General features: G+C 44.6%; 1 protein-coding gene across 4 annotated transcripts in view; it reads left to right on the top strand.

The window, feature by feature from the left end:
• Positions 1-17,669, top strand: part of CSMD2 (CUB and Sushi multiple domains 2) — a 600,967-nt gene that overhangs the window by 380,058 nt on the left and 203,240 nt on the right. For all 4 annotated transcript variants that reach the window (XM_045064163.1, XM_045064162.1, XM_045064161.1 and 1 more), the window contains exons 14-15: positions 3,595-3,921; positions 7,726-7,920. In XM_045064163.1, coding sequence (XP_044920098.1) covers positions 3,595-3,921; positions 7,726-7,920 — 522 coding nt within the window. The remainder of the gene's footprint in view (positions 1-3,594; positions 3,922-7,725; positions 7,921-17,669) is intronic.

Here is a 17,669-nt window from a genome sequence, read left to right as displayed (position 1 = left end):
TGGGGTAAATATCCAGTAGTGCAATTGCAAGGTCATAGGGAAGTTCTAATTTTAATTTCTTAAGGAATCTCCACATTGGTTTTCTTTTTGTTTTTGTTTTTGTTTTGTTTTATTAAACGTAACTTTCCCACATTTGAGTTCATTTTGATTCATCTCTTGTTTTGGTAGAAAACATCTTTGAGTGTTTTTTTTTTTAATGAATGTTATATGAATTATATATTTTTCAAGGTTCTTTAACACTGGGAACAATTTCATTGTCTAGCAACTTGGCTGGGTCATTCTATTTTCTACTCTAAATTATTAGGAATGGATCTGTACTATATCTAAGAGAAATGCATTGAAGGTCATGGCCCAGTATGTTTTCCTAGTTTTCCAGAGCTGATTCAGGTATCCACCTGTTTTTCAAACTTTGGTCAATTCTGTTGCTTGGGAGTTGGAATGGGATGGGAACGTGAGGCACATGTATTCACGTCCCTATGTTTTCAGATGGTATCAACCACTAAATACAGTTAACCCTTGAACAACACAGAAGTAGCGGTGCCAACCTCTCCCCCCCAAACCCTATTCAGTCAAAAAATCCACATAGAACTGAACTACTAATAGCCCACTGCTGACCAAAAACCTTACTGATAACACAAACAGATATCTTGTATGTTATCGGTATTATATATTGTATTCTTACAATAAAGTAAGCTAGAGAAAAGATGATGTTATTAGGAAAACCATAAGGAAGAGAAAATGCATTTACAGTACGGTGCTATATTTATCAAAAAAAAAAATTCATGTGTTAGTGGGCATGTGTGGTTCAAACCTGGCTGTTGAAGGGTCGACTATACTCATTGATTCATTCAGCAAATATTGATTTTCTGATTGAGCACCTACAATGAATGCACTAAGCATTGTGGGAGCCACTAGGGACTGAGAGGAATAAAACAGACAAGATTTCTACTCTCATGGAGCGTATGTGTATGTTTGGGGGCAAGAGAGGAACAGATCATAAACAACCAAGTGAACAAGATAATTTTAGAGAGTGATAAGTAAAGTTACCATATGCAGCTGCTCAAAATGGTGCCCCCGGAGCTTTGCAAGATGGCAACCTACTACGAAGGGTATAAAGAAAAAAGAATAATGTGATAGAGTCATGAAGTAGGGGTGGGGACTCAGGTGATGTTAATTAAATTCTCCTCTGCTGCTAATGCACTTGTGCACATGCTCACAGTGCTTCTGGTGATCTTCCCTCTGAAATCATGGCACTTCTTTTTGCCTTCGGTCTGCCCTGGTGTGTTCTACTGGAAGGCAGACCTTGTGATTTTGACCCTTGGCTTCAAGGTTATTATCTCTGTTGGCTTTGGATTCCTCATGATCTGTGTTAGGGCTTGCAGCTGAAGACAGCCTGGCTGTCCCACTTTAATGCTAATATAATGGTTAGGAGTTGAGAGGTCAATATTCAGCAAATTCTAAGGACACCCCCGTGGACTCCACTTTTGGGCCCAGTGGGCAGTTCTGTTCTCATAAGAGGATGTTGAGGGGTGGCTAAGAGCTTGGCCCCTGGAGTCAGTTGGATTTGAACTTGCTGTTACCATTTACTGACCAAGCAACCCTGGCATATTACTTAATCTCTGTGTGCCTCAGTGTCTTCATCTTTAAAATGGGCTACCAGCAAATTGTACTATTGGGACAGCTAAATTGACTAATGGATGACAGTGCTCAGATAGTGCCTGCACTTAGTAACCACCACTAATATGTTATAATAATCACTATTGACTCTATATTGTGTTGCCCAAAAGCTTTTTCATGTCCATCTCTCCCCTTGACTCAGACTCTTTCTATATCTCTAAAACACAAGAGACTACAGCGATAAGACTGAATATGTCTTAGGGGCATGGTTCGCTTTGCGGAATTGGATGGGAGGGCTTTGAGTAGCAGGTTGGAAAAGAGATGCATAATGTAGAAAAGGGAAGGATGGGTAGAGTCAGGGGAAGGAAGGAGAAGCTCAACATAAAGAGTCACCAATTCCTTTGTTTTGTATGTATGTTTGTTTTGCAAGCATGATTTCATTATTGTTTTTTACCTTAGCTTCATTATAATTAATAAGCCAGATATTATGCTAACTTAAGTTTCAATATTATTAACACCAAACATCAATATAAATGTTATAAAGGGATTTAAATGTTTGTCCACATTAGTTTCTACCCTCTTTATACTTTTACATTTAAAAGTGTTTATTATGAGCCTATATCATTTTTGCAGTCAGAAAAATTAAATATTGTTTTCATTTTGAAAAAGTATTACCCCCCAAACCTATTACTCGAAAACAATTTTTATTCAGGGGCTCATGTCCGGTCTTCATCCACGTGTAAATATGTAATAGCTATAATCAGAGATATACATATAATTTTATGATCTACTGTTTTACTTAAAATGATGCTTAACGTTCTTCTTTCTGCAGGGTCATATTTATCACTTTAATGATTTCGTTCAAACAGCATCACATTAAAAGCTATAATTTACCTCATATTATTAGGCTGGCATATAGGTTGTTCACATTTTTTTCTCTGTAATAAAATTATGTCACTATAAACATCTTTGTCCATGCAGCTCTTTTTCTTTTGAATTAATTCCTAGAGATTAGTGAGTCAGAATATTTGAGTAGTTTTGTAGTTGTTGATAAGAATTCATATATTCCCTTCCAAAAGGATTATATCAACTTTACAGTGCAACCGGCAATAAATACATATGAGTTTCCAAGACACCTCAACAATATTGGGCTGTATATTTTTTCTTTTTTTTTTTTTTTTACTAGTGAAATGGACTGTTTTCATATTAATTCAGTTTTCCTTTCTGTGAATCCTGTGAGCATACTCTTTGCTTATCTTGGTGATATTCTTATGTAGTTATTAAAAGCTCTAATTTAATATTGATATTCACCCTTTGGCATATTTGTTACAATTTTTTTCATTCTATTATTTTCCCTCTTAATTTTGGTTTAGTGTTTGCTTATTTGTTTGTTTTTCCATTTATAGCACTTCCCTTGCCTCAACCTTGTTCCAGGGTCTGTTAGTCACTGGTATGAAAAGTGTTTAAAATAAGGAATTCCAGAAGAGTGTGTCCTTAGGATAAAGTAGGAGAGAGAGCAGGAAGTAGATAGGGCATGGAGATAAGGCACCATCACCTCTTCCCTAGGATTCTTCCAAAGCTTTGGTTTCTGCAAGAGAGTGTTTAACCAGCACCTCCTTAGCGTAGTTTTGTAGCTTTGAGGTTGCCCAAATTCTCAGGACATACCTATGATTAAAGAGGGGAAATGGACTTGGCATGCCTTGACCCTGGTTAATACCCAGGGGATCAACAGCAGTTAAGAGGACCAACTCCTCCATGTCTGTAGTTTGCCAGAGGGACCCTTCACAGCACCGTGCCCAACATGGAGCCCAGCATGTTTCCCTCCAAGATCTCAGAGCCCAGTAGGTCCAACCCAACCCTGGTTTTACGTTTCTTTCCATTGCTCTTTAGGCTAAGGAAATACACCCCGTGCCAACCCTCTGTAGCCCAGGCAGAATGCCAGGACGCACCCTGACCTCCGTGGCTCTTCTCTTGCAGTTTCCTGCTTTTTCAACTTCACCAGCCCCTCTGGGGTCGTCCTGTCGCCCAACTACCCAGAGGACTATGGCAACCACCTCCACTGCGTCTGGCTCATCCTGGCCCGGCCTGAGAGCCGCATCCACCTGGCTTTCAACGACATCGATGTGGAGCCTCAGTTTGACTTCCTGGTCATCAAGGATGGGGCCACGGCCGAGGCCCCCGTCCTGGGCACCTTTTCAGGAAACCAGCTCCCTTCCTCCATCACAAGCAGTGGCCACGTGGCCCGTCTCGAATTCCAGACCGACCACTCCACCGGAAAGAGGGGCTTCAACATCACCTTTACCAGTGAGTCCCCACTCTGTCTCCAGAGGACCACCCCTCAGAGTGCTGGCCCCTGAGTATTGTGGAGGGTGCCCGAAGAGAGGAGCACTGATGTGGGTGGGCCAGTTCCAAGGGCTTGGTGGGGTTGCAGGGCCTCAGCATGGGGCTCCACCATGATCAGAAAAGCAGAAAGTCTGGGCTGCTGGCCAGGGTGCTCTTTTCAGTGGAGTTGCTCTCTTGAGCATTTCTTTCCTAGAAGTGCAATATGTAACGTAAGAGGAGCGTGGAACCTTATTTCTCCTACCCACCCTCCCTCTCCTAGAAGGCCCAGTGAGCACCAGGAAGGCCCCTGAGAGAGCAAGCCTGTGTCATCCTCTCATTGTTACCCGTCCCTCTCAAGGTGCTCCCCCACTTCCCCCCACAGTCCTCGAACACCTGCTAACTGTTGACTTCAGGTACTCCCAAGTGGCTTTCACACTTCACTTTGCCTACTTCCCACCCCTGCAGCTGAATCAGAAACAAAGGTCCGGAGCAGTGTTTCTGCATGGATCTGAGGCTTATAGCCTTGTTGTTGGGGCAGTTCCTCATTGTCCCTCTCAGGGCCACAATCCAAAATCTATTACCTCTGGTTTTAACCCTGGGCCCCTTCTTTAGAAGCAGCCTGAAGCTAAGTGGTAGTTCTCTGCATTTCTGTGTCTCCTGGGGCTATAGTGAGGAGGGGTAGGGGAGCAGAGCTTGGAGACCAGAAATAGCAAGCTGCCAAAGGTAGCAAGAAGAGCTTATTGGGTCATAATAAGCTGTAGACCCAGTGAACTCAGCCAGTGGCAAATAGTCAAATGGGGCTGAAGTTGGGTCTGCCTGTTCCTCTTCCAGGGGCTACTTGTGAAATGCAAGCCCCCGGTTCCTGCCCCACCCATGCATGCAGACACTCACATAGTCTGGTTCTTTTTGACAGAACTGATCTCCTCCCAGCCCTCACCCCACTCCCTTGGCATAAAGGCCTTGCTTCCTTGTCCCACCTGTCCCTGGAGTCTAACTGAGCTGGGACTATTGGGGACCTCAGATTCCAAGGAACCACCCAAGCTAAAGCTCTCTCCCAACACTCTCTTCAGCACCTTCTTCAGGACAGCAAACTTGCTAGAAACCATCGGTCTTCTCAGGCCTGCCTCTTCCAGGGTGTACCTATTCCCACCATCCACAGTTAGGAGGAAGCAGAACCCAGTCCATCTTCCCTAGTCTTCCCAGTCTAGCACAGCGCTCTAGCTTCTAGATGATCAACCTCTATCCTTGCTTTACCATGAGATCATGAGCTCTGGAAAGGTACGGGTATGTGTGCTTATCTTCTTATCCCTTCTGCCCAGCACAGAGTCTGGACCTGGTAAGGATCAGTATTGGATGGAAAGATCCAAGAGTGACTCATACCCTTTTTCTCCCTGGTGGGAGTAGGAAGAGGGGTGAGAGGTATCCCAGGGAGCCCCCCCTTCCATGATGGTCAGGGCTAGGAACTCTGCAGGTTCAGTGTAGGTATGAATATCAATAGGAAGCCTGGGACAAAACCGGCTACTGAGACTCCTGGCAAAACCAAATCCCAGGGAGTGCCCACTTTCCAAAAAGCAGCAAGTGCTGAGTTCTTGGTGGGGAGGGGAAAAGGAAGGCAAAAGGCAGGGAGGGGCCGGACCTAAGTGAGAATCCAGATTTTGCCTAACATTCCTCTTCAAAGCTTCTCCACCACCATAAAAATGACACACGGCCAACACATATATACTCAACAAAATAGAGCAGGTCAAAGAAGTACTAACTACTACCCCAGAATCCCCCACCCAGAAATGATTCTTGCCAGCCTTTGCTGAACACTGCTGCAAACATCAGATATTTCTCTATGCACTTATAGAGATAATTTGGGGGGATACGTAGACCTAATTGTTTTATATTTGGGCCCTGTTGCAAAATCGTAATCCCTAAAGGGATAAGGCCCCGTAATCTACATGTTTATAGGCTTCACAGGTGATTCTGATGTAGCTGGTACAGCACTATCCCACCAACAAGTGTCCGGGAACTGGGACACAAAGCTTCTCGGTCACATGCAGCCAGTGATCATCTAGGATGAGCCTGCACCTGCCCAGCGTGAGGAGCTCACCTCACAGACAGCTTCACCCCTAGTGCTCCTTAGAGTAAAGCTAATCCTTCTTCCACATGGGGCACTTGGACCAATGATGATGGCAGGTGCTGTCCCCAGGGCACCTGCCGTTTGAGCACCTCTGTGCTTCCCACTGCCAGTGCTCAGCAAAAACATCAGTAGCTAAGCTCTGTCTACCCCTTCCACATGCCAGGAAACTGAGGTCTGAAAAGGCTCTTGACTTAGAGCTTTTGCACCCTGACATTGGAAGTAGCTTTGGAGTCCTGCCTGTATGCGTGCATGTGCAACTGAGATTTTTAGGAGACATGTATGGACTTCTGGGCCCCAAGCACCACTTTTCTTCCCAGGGCATCTTTCTAAATGTCAGGGCACCCTCATAGTCATCATTCCTCATGAAGGAAGGTGAGAAGCCTAAAGTCTGGAATGACCTGGGCTTTGCATTTCAGCGGGAAGTGCGTTGGGGTGTCTGCCGAGGCACCACAAGGGATCGTCCCAATCATCCCCACATCAGATGCTCCCATGACTTGCCTTTGGTAGGAAGTATCCCCAGATTTGCAGGTCTCTTGCCTCCAGCATGATCCATCCTTCTGTTCCTGGTTGTACAAGTGTTTCAATCACTAGTGAATTTCAGAGGGTTGCAAATTGAGTTCTTAATTTAAAGTGGCACAAGCCCACATAGCCAGGGAGCCTGGCCTCCTGGAAAGCACCATCCGCGCAATAGCAGGGTTGCAGAGAGGGTGTGGCTCAGAGATTTGAGCTCCAGAACTGTGGCACCCTGGTGGAGGCAGGCTAGGAACGTGCTCCGGGGAGACGGAGAAGGAATGGGAAGAAGGCAGCAGACTCATACTCAGGGAGTACTTGCCATCTGTCAGGCGCGTCCCAAACATCTCCACTTTCAAATTCATATCAACTTTCCTTTTATTTCTATCCTGAAATGACCCTGCCAGGGAAATATGGTCTCCATTTTATAGGTCAGGAAACAGAGACTCAGCAAGATTACGTAAGTTGCCCAGAACCATGTAACTAACAAGAGGCAAAGCTCAATTAAACCCGCAAGCACTCTCTTTCCTCTGCCCCATTCCCACTGCATTATCATTGCCTGGATGACGGAGCGAGAGGCTGCCTGACAATACACAAGGAAATGAGGGAGATGGCTTCAGACAGGGTTGAGTCCAGGGCACCTACTTTATGATGCTTAGTGTCTATTAGTGTCACAGGACTTGGAGCCCAGCTCATCTGCAGTATAAATGATCCCGTAACTGTCTGAAGTTAGGGAAGTGTGGAATGGTTGTGGCAGTAGGACGGAGCTCTGCTCCTAAGCCATGCTGGGCCTCAGTTTCCTCATTTGTAACCTTGGTAACCAGGTCTACCTCGTGGAACCATTATATGATGGAAATGAGCTGACATGAGAAATACTTAGTCCGTTGCCTGACTCATATATGTCCATTAGCACGAAATTGGATTAGGTGCTCAGGAAGGCAGGAGATCAAGTTTAACAATCACCTGCTTTCTGCCCACTGTGGCTCACTGGTTCTGGGGCATCTGGCTCTGTCTCCAACATGGCAGGTTCTTGTGGAAGCGACGGGGGTCTAGGATTGCCTAACATAATGAAGCTTGTTTTCTCTGTGGTGGGGGGGCCCCATCTGCTCACCAGCTCTGCCTAATCCTGTCCTTGATCCCCATCCACACAGCCTTCCGACACAACGAGTGCCCAGATCCTGGCGTTCCGGTGAATGGCAAACGGTTTGGTGACAGCCTTCAGCTGGGAAGCTCTATCTCCTTCCTCTGTGACGAAGGTTTCCTCGGGACTCAGGGCTCGGAGACCATCACCTGCATCCTAAAGGAGGGTAGCGTGGTCTGGAATAGCGCTGTGCTGCGGTGTGAAGGTAAGTGCCTGCCAGGGCGGGGGACTGGGGACCTTCAGCTGGAGAGGAGGCGGAGGGGGCCAAGTGACACTTGTCCATGTGGTCCTTCCTCTTTTCCCAGGACCCAGGTCACCCTCTCACCCTCACACTGGGACAGCAGGGGCTCTATAAGATGACAAAAATTTACAATTTCTATAGCACAGAAATTTGAATTGTAACCAGAGATTAACCTGGAGAAATGCTGGTTTTAGATAGTCAAGCACCAAAAACACCTCTTGCTTCCACTGAGAACTCTCTCAGTATCAAAGCCATTAGGAGCACTTCTTCCAGCTCCTGCCCAGGGGAGCGCCAGGAGCCCAAAGCCTCGGCAGCGCCATGGTTTGAAGTCTTTCAGGCCACCTGGCACTCACTTCTCCATGTGCTCATTTTCCCCGGTTCCCTGGGACGTCTCCCTGCCTTGGCCTTCACGCTCCTATTAAAGACTGCCTCCATATCCTTGCTGTCAGTCTTCAGGAGGCTGAAAGCAGACCAGTCTCACACAGAAACACCAGTTTCTGTGTGAGAAACACAGCTTGAAGCAAATGAGGGTTATTATGGTGTCTCCTTAGTCCAGCCTGGCCACACAAAGTAGGTTTGATTCAGGCTTAGAGACCAGCCATCTGCTCCCCCAAACTGCAGGCACTTAAAATACAGATGAAAGCTTCTAGAGGCCAGGAATCAGGCCACATCTGCATCCCAAGCACTGTGCCTGCCACAGAGCAAGTCCTCAGTAAAATTTATGACTGACAGATGAAAGGTGAGCATCCACCAGCCCCTAGGAGGCAGTGACCATGGACATGGAGGCAGGGGCTTGTACTTCTCCCCTTTGGGGAGCCAGAAATCTGCTTCCTCTCTTTTCACGTGATGGACAGAGATGGAGACCTAAATGACCTCTCTCCATACCCAGTCCCCAAACCCAAATCCGTGCACCCCAGCCAGCAGGTGGGAAGGATGGGAGAAGAAGAGGGGAGTGTTAGAGCAAGCACTGCCCCAGAGCTGACGGTGGGGGAAGGGAGAGGAGAGACCACTGACTGCTCAGTGCACATGGCAGAGGGTCTGCAGTTAAGGTAGGCTTTCAAGTCCACGGAATCCTGGCAAGTCACCTTTTCCTTCTGCGCCTCTGTATTTTCCAGCTGAACACAGAAGGGAGGGGATGAGAGCAAGGTACATTATATAGGGCAGTTCCTGGTGTAAAGTACTCAAAACGGTTGGCTTTGCTGTCCCTGGATTGTAAGCTCCATGAGGTTAGGAGATCTACCTTGCCTCACAGCCACATAACCGGCAAATTGTTAGATTCTTAGATGCTCAGCCAATACTGGTTGATAAATTACTGAATGGATGAATGAAGGAAAGTCCTTTTAATTAGGTTAGTCTCTCCCTAATGGCCTCCAGAGCCTGACTCCCACCAGACTGCCCTTGGCCTTCATCCTGAAATTTACAGTCTGAGGCGCCCTGAGCAAATGACTTGACCCCTTCGTGCCTCTGTAACCCCATCTATACGGTGCCATATACAGCAACCTCCTCACAGGTTGTTGTGAGCACCCACTGACCTTGGACCTATGTCTGGCAGAGAGGGAACGATCGATTAGTGTTGGCCGTGAGCATGATTTTAACCATTTCTTCATGAGGCCAATCAGATGAATATCACTCCACTTTGGGGGGTTCAAGTGGTATCTTTCCATCCTTGCAGGCGCCTGCCCCAATCATGTCATGAACAGACTATTTTCTGCCCTCCCAAGTTCCCACAATGAGGTCCACACAACATCACAGCCATTTTCCCCAGTGAAATGAGCTTTATTGGAAATGCCATTCTCAGCCATGGAACTAGCAGGTGAAATCATGCCATCGCTGACAACAGTGGGGTCATCATGTATGTGTGATGGAATCATTTATGGGTGAAGCCGATGACCCTGCAAAGCCACTGTGCAGAGCCCAGGGTCTGGAGGATTGTCCACTTATCCTTCAGGCTGCCCTTCATTCTCCCTTATTCTCTCCCTTGACCTCTTTGGTTGTCCTTGTCTTGGTCCATCTCATCCAAGACATCTTCCCTGCTGTCTCTCGCTCTCTGGATCTCTCCCTTCTCCTAATTCCTTTTGTTCTTCGGGGGCCGCTACTGGACCATGCTGTTGGATGCTTGGTCTCACCACCATTTCATTTTTCTTTACCAGTTCCCTGACCTTTGGTCCTGTCTCCCCACCAAGATTCTCTTCCAGGACAGAAGCCCAGGCTCCCCGTGCCCCAAGCCTGTAGGGGCTCAGTTCCAGTGGACGTGGAGACACTAGGAGACACTGGGAGACACTAGGGCTTGGTAACTGCAGACCCCACTTCTTGGCATGGGCCGCCCTCCTGAATCAGGGACCCCTAGACCCTACTTCCGTCAGCGCAGTGAGATACTTGAGACCACGTATAAGTGCATGAGAGGATTAGATCCACTGTTACATGGGCAAAGTCCTAATTTTGTAACTAAAACTATCCCATCCATTCCCTTGGGAGGATGGGAACGCTGAGGTTGGAGGACCACAGGCAACCAGGCATAGGGAGCAACCCATTGGAGAGACCATGAACTTGGCACAGGGGAGAGTCTGCTCAGTTTCCTCAAAGGGGTGGGTAATTGCTGCCAAGCTGGTTTTTAGGAATCTGGGAAGCTGTATATCCAAGAGCCAAAGTCAGAGACCCTACCTCGGGTGGCCAAACCCAGACTGAAAACAGTGGAGTAGATGGGGTAGAGAAGCCCCTGGGATTGGCCCCTCTGTGGCTCCTTTCCCCTGTATCCCAGCATCGGGAGAACCCGGCTTTGTAATCAGCATCTTTTGTCTTTTCCATTTTTCTAGTTTTGTTTTTGATTAAGTATCCCCACCTTGTGGACAATTAAATGCAAAAGCTAATGGTCTTTTAAAAAATCTTTTAATATATGCCAAGAGCCACTTAGCTTTTGAGAGGCTATAATGGGACAAGGGAGAGAATGGCATCTTCTCCTAAATTTAGAAAGAAGGATGATCATCTGGTGGCTCTAAGGCACAAGCCGGCAAACTTTTCCTTAAAGGGCCAGCTGGGAGGTAGCTTTGGCTTTCCGGGCCGTGTGGGTCTCAACTCTGGTACCGTGACGCAAACACAGCCATAGACACCACTTAAGTGGATGGGCTGGATTTGACCCCCGAGCTGTAGTTTGTTGACATCTTGTCTAGAGAACAGAGGGACATAGGGGATCCATATGTTTAAAGTCAGCAATATATTTTAAAAAGCCAGGCAGTGAAGGCATCTACACAGGTGCGCCTGATTATCCCTCTCCCCCATCCACCTCTTCCTTGTCGTCGTCGTCTTCTTTTTTATTTTTATTTTTTTCCAGAAAGAACCAAGTAAGCATACCACACTAGGATCAGTATTTTACAGGTGTCCTTTCATGTTAGCCTAGCACCCGGTAGGAAGCAGGTGTAGTTGCAGTCCCCACTGGAGCCCAGAGTGGTTAAGTCACTTGCCCACAGTCCTCCCAGCTTGTCAGTAGTGGAGCCACAATTCAGACCCAGACTCTTGGCTACACTGTTTCTGTATTTTTCTGGGATTATTTCACTACAGAGAATATAATTTCAACCCTGTTTATGAAATACTTCTAAGTATGCACAAGTAGGATAAAAAGCAAGTTTCACCTTTTCCTATCCCAGAAGAAAATTAAAACAAAATGAAACATAGTGCCTATTGCAAGAGACAGAGAAGACAGAGAAGTATCAGAAATTGACAGCATAAAACAAAATGACAGCAGTAAAACAAACGTATCAGTTATGACGGTAAAGGTAATTAAACTCCCCATTAAAAGGCAAAGAACCTCAAACGGGGTTTTAAAAAAAAATGCTGCTTATATAAGAAATACACAGAGGGGAAAAAATACACAGAGGGGGAAAGGAGATAAATTATCTACAGTGAGTGTGTATTCTCATGTTTATAGTAATATTTGGTAGTTGCAAAAAATTTAAGTAATACATAAGTGAGATAAAGTTCAAAGTGAAAATTCTCATTTTCCCCATCCCGCTCCCTAGAGGAAAATGTTTTGACTGTTTGGTGTAAACATGTCCACATTGTTTTTCTCTGCTGTATATACCAGATGTGTTACTTTTATAATCAGAAAATTAAAAAGTCCTATAAAAAAGACAGAAGGCCAGTTCTCCCCATTCCCACAAGAGGAATCCAAGTGATAGTTGTAGCTCATTTAGACCTCCAAGGAAGAAGTAAGGGTAGTTAACTGAGTTTCTAACATTATCTCACTGAATCTTCTGGCCACTCTCAGGAGAAAGATGTTGTTAGGCTCCAAGCACAAGAAAGCTGCAAACCAGCCAGGTGAATTGACCAGCCTGAGATCCCGCAGCTGATAAGAGTTAAGCATTTACTACATGCTAAATACGAGGCCAAGTGCTTTGCATATGTTGCCCTACTGAATCCTCATGACAACCTTGGAGGTAAGTACTGTATTGTCCTCATTTCACAGAGGAGGAAACTGAAACACAGAGTAGTTACATAACTTGCCCAAGGTCACACAGCTAAATGAATGGGAGAGTCAGGATTCCAATCCAAGTACTCTGATTCCAGACCATCACTTTGAATCCTCTAGTGAGGTCTGTCTGACTCCAAAGTTCACTCACCTTTCATGCTGCCACAAACAGTGGAGTAGCAGGCCACCAGAAAAGGCTTTCATGAGTTCTGGTTGTTCACGCTAGACATGTCCTCACCTAAAACCCCTCCGACGGCTGGGCATTCCCATGTCCACACCCACAATGGCTAGCAACACAAGCTCTGGAGCCAGCCTGCTGGGTTTAAATCCTGGCTCTGCCACTTCCTAGCTGTGTGTTTTGGACCCCATTAGCTCTCTGTTCCTGTTTCCTCCTCTCTGAAATGAGGCTAATACCAGTACCCCCCCTCATGGTTGTTGTGAAGATGAACATACAGGAAAAGAAAAAGGGCACATAAATCAGTGTCCGGCACCCGTAAGGCTCAAAGAAGACTAGTTCTTCATATTCTTGTGTTCCATCACTGTGCCCAGTTGCTCCTGGCCTGGCATGATGTTAGTGTCCGTCATGGAGAAGCTTGGTGTTTTAGTCATCTCGTGCCATTGTAACAAAATACTGCAGACTGGGTAGCTTGGACAATAGAAATTTGTTTTCTCTCCATTCTGGAAGCTGGAAATCCAAGGTCAAAGTGCCAGCAGGTTTGCTTTCTCCTGAAGCCACTTTTTCCTTGGCTTATAGATGGCCAACTTCTCGCCGTGCCCTCACATGTCCTTTTCTCTGTGTGCTTATCCCTGGTGTCTCTTCTTAGAAGGATACCAGTCCTGTCAGGGTCACACCCTAATGATCTTATTTAACCTTCATCCCTACCTCTGTAAGAGCCCTATTTCCAAACAGTCATACTGGGGCTAAGGCTTCAACCTGTGAATTTGGGGGGACACAATTCAGTCATAATACCTGGTCTTCTACCTTTCAACCAGTGTTTCATTCCTTTGACAAAGTATTTATGGAGCACCTGCTGTGTGCCAGGCACTGGGTCCCTTTGTCTTATCCCTGCACTCTTATCTCTAGTCAAGGCAGGAAACCTCCCCCTCTTTTCTTTCATTGTGCGTGTGAGTGTGTATGCTGTGTGAGTTTGAGAGGTCTGAGTGTAAGTGTGTGCATTTCCTTTTTTTGCCCCACATTCTGAGTGGAAAATTTCAAACAGAATTGATGCACCTATGTGCCCACCGCCCAGTTTCACCAGTTACAAAGTCATAGCCTGTTCCATTGCATTCATACCCCTACCTGCTGCCCCTGCCACTCCCCCACTCTAGGATTATTGGGAAGCAAATTTCAGGCAAAATAGCCCATCCACAACATTTTAGTGTGTATCTCTAACAGATAAAAAGAGCCCTTTATAACATAACAGCAATACCATCATCCTAAAAAAGTAAAAAGAGTTACTTAATACAATCAAATTTCCATGATTGTTTAACACTTTATTTTAAAGATTTTTTTAAAAAGTCAGAATCCTGCTTAGGTTCACTCATTACAGGTAGCACATATGTGTCAGCTCATTTAACCTGTGGACCTCTGTGCCCATGCCTCTGATATTTTGTGGAAGAAGCCAGGTCGTTTATTCTGAGGTGTCTCCTGCACTCTGATTTTTGACCATTATGTCCCTGGGAGGTTGTTTAACATGATCCACTCTCTCTCTTATATTTCCTTTAATTGGAAGTAGGATCTAAAAACCTAATCAGATTTAGTTTCCATTTTTCAACCAGAATGTTCTACGGGCAGGGCTCTGTGCCACCATCAGAGACGCATAATGTCTGGTTGTCTCTCATTTGAGGATGTTAGGAGCCAGCGATGGGATTGCAAAATGCCCACATGCTATCATTTCATCTTCTTTTATAAGCTGGAGTATTTAAAGAAAACTCGCCCTCATCAACTATTTGGTTACCCTGAGGTACAGTTCATGAAGGAAAGGCAGAGAAAAACTTAATTATTTTCCTTTATTTACCGGTTTTTATTCAATGAGTTGATTCCCTGACATAAAGTTGAACATTTTTAAATACCATTATGGTTCAGGGTGTTTAAACATATTTTATATAATTAAATCCATTGCAGTTATCACTCTAACCGACATTCCAACTGTCCCATTGGCCAGTGGGTATCTTTCTGAAAGTGGCCCAACCTCATTTTGAACATTTTCTTTCCCTGACCTGGAAGCAGCCATTTCTCCAAGGAGCCCTAATCCCTTTTCGGTGGAAAGTGATACTGACAATCTGGGCGCTGGGGATAATTATTCCTATTGAGTTGGCCCTTGTCTCTAAGGCATTCCAATGAACAGAGCTAAAGAATCTTTCTTTTTTTTTTTTTAAGATAAAAATGCATAATGGGTTTATTTCATTTCAGATGTAAGAATACTTCCTTTTTTACTTTCTTGATGTCATATCTGTACCTGTTTTCATTCCTGCTGAAAATTCCAGTTCCCTACAACATCAGCATGATTTCCCATTCCCTACTGCACACCCAAGACTCACAGAATGACACAGCCACTACAACATCAGTGTGATTACTGAAAATGGTTTAAGTTGTTTTACTTTCAATTCCTCTCATTCCTAGACCCAACTAGGGATGGCTGTGTTTTAAAATCTCTTTCGCTAGTTTCTTCATGTGCGATTATGCCACCAACTGACACAGTACTGTATTCATTTATTTCACTCTGCTTTTGAGTTTTGAGAGCTTGCTTATCAAATTTAAATCTTTCTCTTTAGTTGTGAAAAATATTTACATAGTTCCAAATTTAAACCTCTGAAAGAAGATATATTCTGAGAAAGTCTAGCTTTTATTCCTTTACTCTCCACCCTGTTCCCTCCTTCTTTCCATAGATAATCTTGAGTTTGGGCCTCATTCTTTCATCAGTTGTTATAATATGAGTCAATGTGTGTGTGTGTGTGTGTGTGTCTCCCACCCCTCTCTACAATAAATGAAATCATAGGATTATTTTTTACCTCGTTTCCTTGGTTTTTATTCACTTACTAATATATTCTGGGGACCACTCCATGACATTATATAGACTATCCCTCATTTTTGTTTACAGCTGCCCATCCATCTTGTTGATTACTCCAGTTCATTCAGTCCGCTCCCTATTGCTGCCTCCCATTTGGGCTCTTTCCATTCTTTTGCTACTATAAATCATGCCGCTTTGTATAGCCTTGTACATATATATGTCTTTTCATAGATTTGCAAGAATATCTTTGGGATAGAGTTCTAGAAGCAGGGTCAGAGAGTGAATGCATAGGAATTTTGCTATATATTACCAAATTTCTTTTCACAGGAGTTGTGCCATTTTGCAGAACATTTTCCACCAGCAAGGTGCTAGAATACCTGCTTTTCCTGAGTCTCATGTGTCCTTGAACTCAGATTTTGTCTATGTGATGGATGAGAAGTATTCTCTCATTGCAGTTTTAATATATATATTCCCTTAGAATGAGGTTGAGCATCTTTTCAATCGTTAAGGAGACATTGCATTTAGGATCCTTGCCTACTCCTCCCGGCCTGACACCTGTCACCGTGAAGATGAACCAGAGAATATGAAGGACTGAATGCATAGAGTGGTCGTTTGAGCAGCACATGAGCAGGAGAAAAGAAGAACCAGCAAGGCAGTAAAACAATACACCAGAGAAAAGCAAAGTGGTGACCAAAGGCAGGATTTGGGTTTCCGTATCTGGAGATTTTAGATAGGGTTTTGTTATTTTTTTTTAACAAAATTCACATTTTATTTAAGTTGAAATAAACTATACAAAATTGATTTGTGCACTGAATGGAGGGTAGCCTAGACAGAAAGTGACCATGTGATCTACAGTTTTCTGGAAAGTAAGTAAGGAGATCACAGTCCATGATCCAAGAGGCTGGGCCTGTGCTGAATTGAATCCGAGAGAGTCCCTTTTCCTACTGAGGCTATGCATGGGAATCCAAGGACTGAGTAGTAGCCCCCTACAAACACACACCTCCAAGGTCTCACCTGTCCATTGGACAAAGAGAGGAATGTACTAGCAGGTTCAGTGAGAGCAGAGATGGGTCTTAAAAACTGGGGTTACCCAGGAAGTGACAATACCCTTGTGCAATTTACTCCCTCAATGTTTTTATAAATGCTGTGTTATTACTTAATTTCTCCATGTCTTAACTTACTGAAAATGGGGTGATAATCCCTACCTACAAAACGAGAATAACAATAGTACCTGTCTTTTAGTGTTGCAGTTGTCACAAAGATAATCCTCGTCAAGTCCTGATGCACAGTGAACTCTCAATCCCAGTGAGCTCATTGCTGCCAGCCGTGGCTGTAGTACCATTATGCACTGCAGGTGGATTTGGAGACAGAGGTCCTGAAGTGAAATCCCAGCTCTCACTTCATTACTTCTTGATCTAGTCTCTTAGCCTACTTAGCCTAAGTTTTCTCATCTATAAAATGGGCATAATAACTGCATAAATGTTATGTGGTTTTAAATGAAATAATACACATAACGTAGCATTGTAAGTCATTGATATGAGTTTCTACTCATATCATTTGTATTACTGTTCTTAGGTTAATTAAACTTCCTAATGTAACACTCTGTTAAGAATGCTTGACAATCAGAGTACCTTGGTGGTTTAGTCAGTTGAGCCTCTAATTCTTAATTTCAGCTCAGGTCATGATCTCAGTATGGTGAGATTAGCCCACTGTCAGGCTCTGTGCTCAGTGGGAGTCTGCTTGGGATTCTCTCTCCCTCCCCCCCACCCCTGGCAATCTCCCCCCTCGCTCTCTAAAATAAATAAATAAGTCTTTTAAAAAAGAATGTTGACAATTATTTTCAGTCTTTCCAAGAAGTTCATAGAATTGAGAGAGGAAGGGTGCAGTATATTTGATCCTGTTTTATGAAACTGATTAACTAGGGAAGCATGCAAAAACAAAAACAAAAACAAAACAAAACAAAAAAAACCTGCAGAAAAAAACAGCTACTGAGTAGCTCTTCATTTTCTTCCTCGTCTTGTTTAGGACATTTTTGGCATCTGATAGCTCCATAGTAAGGAATTCCAAAGGACACAGGGGTTCTTCGAAAAGTGGAAGGCTGCTTAGTTTTGGATCTCTGGATTTATGGTGTCTTCCTAGGTCCGAGTCCAGGCTCTATCACCAACTAAAGCAGAGCTGGTTGCTGCACCTCCATAAACCTCTCCTAGCTGTAAAATGGGAGATTAATAGCACCACCCTTG

The sequence above is a fragment of the Mustela putorius genome, unplaced genomic scaffold (genome assembly GCF_011764305.1).
Source record: "Mustela putorius furo isolate JIRA1106 unplaced genomic scaffold, ASM1176430v1.1 tig00003853_pilon_pilon_pilon, whole genome shotgun sequence".
Lineage (NCBI taxonomy): Eukaryota > Metazoa > Chordata > Mammalia > Carnivora > Mustelidae > Mustela > Mustela putorius.
This window is presented reverse-complemented; position numbering and strand designations above follow the sequence as displayed.